The sequence below is a fragment of the Oryx dammah genome, unplaced genomic scaffold (genome assembly GCF_014754425.2).
Source record: "Oryx dammah isolate SB20612 unplaced genomic scaffold, SCBI_Odam_1.1 HiC_scaffold_2, whole genome shotgun sequence".
In the NCBI taxonomy this organism is placed as follows: domain Eukaryota; kingdom Metazoa; phylum Chordata; class Mammalia; order Artiodactyla; family Bovidae; genus Oryx; species Oryx dammah.
In genome coordinates, this window is record NW_024070186.1 from 68623693 (window position 1) to 68630206 (window position 6514).

The 6514-nt window shown below is 35.6% G+C and overlaps 1 protein-coding gene across 1 annotated transcript in view; it reads left to right on the forward strand.

Annotated features, from left to right (window-relative positions):
* KCNMB2 (potassium calcium-activated channel subfamily M regulatory beta subunit 2) overlaps positions 1 to 6302 on the forward strand; it is a 37804-nt gene extending 31502 nt beyond the window's left edge. The window contains exon 4 of the mRNA XM_040231510.1: positions 5120 to 6302. Within this exon, the coding sequence (XP_040087444.1) occupies positions 5120 to 5404 (285 nt within the window). The 3' untranslated portion in view covers positions 5405 to 6302. The remainder of the gene's footprint in view (positions 1 to 5119) is intronic.
* Positions 6303 to 6514: the final 212 nt, after the last annotated feature.

The window sequence follows — 6514 nt, forward strand, 5'->3', positions numbered from 1 at the left end:
TGGGTCATGAAGATCTTTTTTGTACAGTTCTTCTGTGTATTCTTGCCACCTCTTCTTAATATCTTCTGCTTCTGTTAGGTCCAGACCATTTCTGGCCTTTATCAAGCCCATCTTTGCATGAAATGTTCCCTTGGTATCTCTAATTTTCTTGAAGAGATCTCTAGTCTTTCCCATTCTGTTGTTTTCCTCTATTTCTTTGCACTGATCACTGAGGAAGGCTTTCTTATCTCTTCTTGCTATTCTTTGGAACTCTGCGTTCAGATGCTTATATCTTTCATTTTCTCCTTTGCTTTTCACTTCTCTTCTTTTCACAGCTATTTGTAAGGCCTCCCCCAGACAGCCATTTTGTTTGTTTGTTTGTTTTCATTTCTTTTCCATGGGGATGGTCTTGATCCCTTTCTCCTGTACAATGGCAAGAACCTCCGTCCATAGTTCATCAGGCACTCTATCTATCAGATCTAGTCCCTTAAACCTATTTCTCACTTCCACTATATAATCATAAGGGATTTGATTTAGGTCATACCTGAATGGTCTAGTGGTTTTCCCTACTTTTCATTTTAAGTCTGAATTTGGCCATAAGGAGTTCATGCGGTAGTTTGAGCATTCTTTTGCATTGCCTTATTTCGGGGTGGAATGAAAACTGATCTTTTCCAGTTCTGTGGCCACTCCTGAGTTTTCCAAATTTGCTAGCATTCTGAGTGCAGCACTTTCACAACATCATCTTTCATGGTTTGAAATAGCTCAACTGGGATTCCATCACTTCCACTAGCTTTGTTCATAGTGATGCTTCCTAAGGCCCACTTGACTTCACATTCCAGGATGTCTGGCTATAGGTGAGTGATCACACCATCGTGAGGGTCATGAAGATCTTTTTGAACAGTTCTTCTGCATATTCTGCAAGTGTCTTATATATATAATTATTATTCCTATGTTCCTTTGTGTTCTATATCATGGACTCTTAAATAAAAATTTTCCTAGACCACACTTTCCATCAAAAAAGAATGATTTAAGAACTCCAGGATTTTTATCTTTTCAATCTACATTACATTTTTCAAACTAAGCATAGATCACTTACTCAAATTCTCATTTGTTGAAATGCATTCTACATACTCTAATCACATAAATGATGAAATCATAAGATCACTAAATCCTTACCCCAAATTCATACCAGTCTTAGAAACAAACATATGGCTATACTTTGAAGCAGAAATCTAGAATCCTAATGTAGGGTTTAGCATAATGTCAGATCTCTTTGGACACAAAAACAAGGAACACGTGACAAGTCTGTTCCTGTGAAAACCATAGAACTAGTCATTTTACCATCCTTAAAGTTTCTGTACTTTAGTACGGGGCATGTAGTTAAAGACTTTATAGATCACACAGACAAATAGGACGTTTCAATAAAAAAAATTATAGTAAAAACTTATTGAGGCTTTATGTGTATTCATAATTTAACCCTCACAACACCCCTGCCAGGAAGACTCCTGGCATCAGTATATACAATAATTAATTGTATATAACATTAATTAATTATATATAACATTAATAGCTTAATATATATATTATATATATAATATAACCACATTGTATAAATAAAGAAGTTGATTCTGAAGAATCAACAAGCCAAGTAACTTGGTTATAGAAAAACAGTAACACAGTAACCAGATCTCCTAAAGACATGTCAGGGGCTTGTTATACCACCTCGTACATTCACAAGCACAAAAGGTCTCACCAATAATAAAAGCAAATGAATTAATGACATATGGTAGAATTTCCAGGGATAATATTAGTCAGCTGCTGCTAAGTCACTTCAGTCGTGTCCGACTCTGTGTGACCCCATAGATGGCAGCCCACCAGGCTCCCCCATCCCTGGGATTCTCCAGGCAAGAACACTGGAGTGGGTTGCCATGTCCTTCTCCAATGCATGAAAGTGAAAAGTGAAAGTGAAGTTGCTCAGTCATGTCTGACTATTCGCAACCCCATGGACTGCAGCCTACCAGGCTCCTCAGCCCATGGGATTTTCCAGGCAAGAGTACTGGAGTGGGGTGCCTAATATTAGTCTAGTGGGAGGCAATTTATGTGTGTTGGAAGGTGGAGGGTGGCATGGTTAGAAAAAGCTAAAAGCACAAGAGCAGAGGAATCTTTTCTCCACTAGTAACGTGGAGGTGCATTTCTAAGTGCCACTGGCCATGAGGACCCACATCCAACCTTATGGGGCACGCCTCATCTGGCTAGTCCAAACACGTGCATTTGAGACCTTGATGGCTTCAAACTTTAATAAAGCAACTTCTGTATTACAGCCTTGCTAAATGGTCTCAAAAGTAATTTATATCCCATTGTATCCGGAAGAATCTTATGTAGTGACAAAATTATTGTCATTGGCTGATAAACATTTATCCAAATAAATTTTAAAGTCAAATCAATTCACAAGAGCATAAGAAATGAAAAAACTCTGTTTTTAATGGAATGCCATTTTTATTGAGATCATTTCAATAACTTAGCACTGTTGGCCACTAAAACTACTACTATAAACTCTCTTGGCACCAAAATATAAAGAAGCCTGATGCATTTATATTCTAAAGTGGTTCATTTTTAACTCAACCACAAATGTCTTTAAATTTTTTTAATGCTTTCTGAATCAAAGCATTAAAAAAATTATAGACGTGATCTGGGCAGCTCTGAAGAAGGAAAAATATAAAGGTATCCCCTTATTATTTTAAACCCTTTTGATCCAGAAAGCATCCAACTGGTAGAAAATGTGTTTCACAGCAGTCATAGGCCAATTTTCATACTAAGTTATAACTCGCTGAGAAATTCTTCTTTCGTGGGGACACTTTCAGACCCTTAATGTGCTAGCACCAGGTCTCTGCAGTACTCACATTTATGAGTGTACTCACATCTATTCTTAGCTGATTAAATCTGAAAGTATCAACCAGCCCTTGTATGAGAACATTAAGCCTTGTTTACAATGAATATCAGTATGTGCATCCTCCTTTCTTAACTAATTGCAGAATCTTCCTGATGTTTATAGAGAAATAATCCAATAATTATTGCACAGTAAAAAAAAAAATTGAGGTGCCAGAATACCCACTAAATCAGGGGGAAGAGTCATTCAAACATACTCCATTAGCAAAACTCATTCCATTTCTTTTATATTTCCTTTCTGTGAAATATACAAGTCTAAATTGGTGTCTGGAATTCCAGAATCCTGCCCCAAAACTTCCATCAGTGTCCCTCGAAGTTCACCAACAGCTCACCTCATCGGTGTCTCTTTATACAGTCCTATGAGTTGTGTACAGTACTGTACAATCCTAGGAGTGCAGTGACACTGTAAAAGTCATGGTTGTCAATATTTAAATCATATCTTATAAACTGGCAGTATCAGTAAGATATATGGGTTTTTTTTCATGAAGTCAGCGTAGTATGACAATTTTTCAACAGAGAATAACAGTGTTTTAATGAGCATAGTTTTCTAATTCACAATAAAATACCAGTTTATCAGCAATCTTGTCACTAACCATCTTAATTCAGATAAATCAATTAAATTAATCTTTTGATAATGTGTATAACAAGGAATAGGAATATTTTTCCTATTGGGAGGCAATAAAAACCCTTTTTTACCATAACGAGGGTAAAGACTTAACCAAGGCCCTTGTATCCAGAGAAGTGACTTAAATCACTTTTTTCCTAACTTTAAAAAAAAATAGTTTCATTGTTATATCAGTTTTTTCACTGCTCATTTACAGACCAAGGAAGAGGGTCACGGAGATTTCATCTCCTCAAAGACTGCTTTTTTTTTAAAATTGGAGTATAGTTGATTTACACTGTTGTATTACTTTCTGTTGTATGGTAAAGTGAATGAGTTATACATCTATCTACTCTTTTTAAGGTTTTTTTCCCATATACATCCTTATAGAGTATTGAGTAGACTTCCTTGTGCTATATAGTAGGTCCTTATAAGTTATCTGTTTTCTATATAGTAGTGTATATATTTCAGTCCCAATCTCCCAATTTATTCCCCCCCCTTCCTCCCTGGTAATCATAAGATGGTTTCCTACATCTGTAACTTTATTTCTGTTTTATAAATCAGTTCATTTATACCATTTTTTAGATTCCACATATAAGCAATATTTGTCCTTCTCTGTCTGACTTATTTCACTCAGTATGCTTTTTAATTTAGGAAAATATATGCAAAAACATATCTATAAATAATAAGAAAAACTACAAAGTTCCTTAATTCCATCTGTACCCAGAGAAGAGGGAGAGAGAGGAGAAAGAGAAAGAACAGGAAGAGGAAAAAGAGGGGGAAAATATCATTGAGAGGGGACAGGGCAGAAAAGGAAAAGAGAGATACAAAGAAAGAAATCAAAGGATATAAGTACATAGGAAAAAAAGAGAGGCATATAGAAGACAGACAGCAAGAATGATAATAGGTGAAAAGATCAAAGAAAAGATATTTTAAATTCTCAGAAGAGTACTAGTTTAAGAGTAAATTGGATTAATTCTGCTTTATTTTTCCTTGCTTTATGGAAAAATTTACTTTGTCAGTGCTAACTAGGCTTGAACCGTTTATCACAGCTCTTCAACTATTCAATATCCCTACACTTTACAAGATTCGTTTTTAACAACTCATCAGGGGTATAGTTGTCTTCTTGGCCAAGGTGATTTGACTGCAAATAATCAAGCCAAGCCAAAAAAGACAAGAGAAAACTACTTTCCTTGAGAGAACTGGCAGCTTTTGATATTACATGGACAGTTGTGGACAGATATGACGAAAGGTTCACACTCTATTCTGTGGAAAATTATATTCAATGGAGAATAACACCATGCTTAGCTGTGGCAAAATGAATCCACTTGAGTTATTTGATTTTAATCAATATTTAAACTATATGAATGACCTATCAAAGTACATCTTGGTCAAATATCTAAAAGCATTGTTTTAATCAGTATGTGAGTTCTTAGAGTTTCTGGAGGCACTAGTTTGAATATATATTCTTTAAAAAATCATGCTTATTTCACAGATCATTAAGTTGGCCTCTACACTCCTCCTCGTACCAGATACACACACATACACACACACACAGTATTTTCTGGTGACAGTTTATCTCATTTTCAACAGTGCTCCTATATACCTAAGTGTGGAAAAAATTTTGAAGAATCCATGTCCCTGGTGAATGTTGTCATGGAAAACTTCAGGAAGTACCAACACTTCTCCTGCTACTCTGACCCGGAAGGAAACCAGAAGAGTGTCATCCTAACCAAACTCTACAGTTCCAACGTGCTGTTCCATTCACTCTTTTGGCCAACCTGCATGATGGCTGGAGGCGTGGCAATTGTTGCTATGGTGAAACTCACACAGTATCTTTCCCTGCTCTGTGAAAGGATCCAGCGGATCAACAGATAAAATCAAAGTGGATGAGATCATTTTCTTTAAAGCTCAAATACTGTTTTCTTTCATTCTTCACCAAAGAACCTTAAGTTTGTAATGTGTAGTCTGTTATGAGTTCTTTAATATATTCTTATATGTAGAGCAATAATGCAAAAGCTGTTCTATATGCAAACATGATGTCTTTATTATTCAGGAAAAGAAATAACTGTTTTTTGTTGGTTGGGTGTTTTCTTAATCTTGGTTCAATGCTGGAACTAGTACCTCCTTCTCTCCTTCCGCCAAAATCGGGCTCAGTTATTTATTTGCCAAGCTTCATGGAGGAATATAGGCAATATCAATGTGACAAGATCTGTGCTCAGAGTTGTCAGATCTCTTGATATTTCTGCAATATTTTTTGTCATTCATTGTTTACTAAAGCTGCAGCCAAAAATATTTTTTCTTTCCTTACTCTAAACTGAGCCCTGTAGCAAGTGAAGGGACCAGATTTCCTAACTAAAGAATGTTGTGCGTTTTCCTTGTATTTCTACCATATCACTGTAAAGAAGAGGGGAATCCCAGCAGCTATTTTTTCCTTTTATTACTTTATACTCATAACTTTAGATTTTTTAACTGATTTCCAAAAAATAAGCTGTTTTCATTAACCAATTCTATAATCTCTTCCTGTGATTTAATAGAAAATGAACAGAGCCCTTTTCCATGTAAGACCCTGCTACTGTGTGAGAAGCTAACATTTACCAGGAGTTTCATTACCTGTGAACTGACAATGTTGAATACAATCCAGGAAAGTCTATGTTACTAAGATATTTGTGTGAAAATCTTTATTCCATTTCAATGGAACTGTGAGAATTAAGATCTTACTTGCTGGTCAAGACTGGTGGACCGGTTTCAATGGATAAATCTATCATGGCAAATTAACATGTTAGAATATTGCTTTTGAGAATTCATGTTTAAATTAATGAGTATGTAGTCTCTCTTTCTGACAAGTATATCCCATTGGGATTTTAAAATTATAGCAGAGAATATTTGTCTCATCTACATGCTTTATTTTTCTATTTACAATTCTCTTTTTTTGTTGTTAGGTTTTATACACAATTTTTTCCCTAACACACACTTGGACTGAATAAC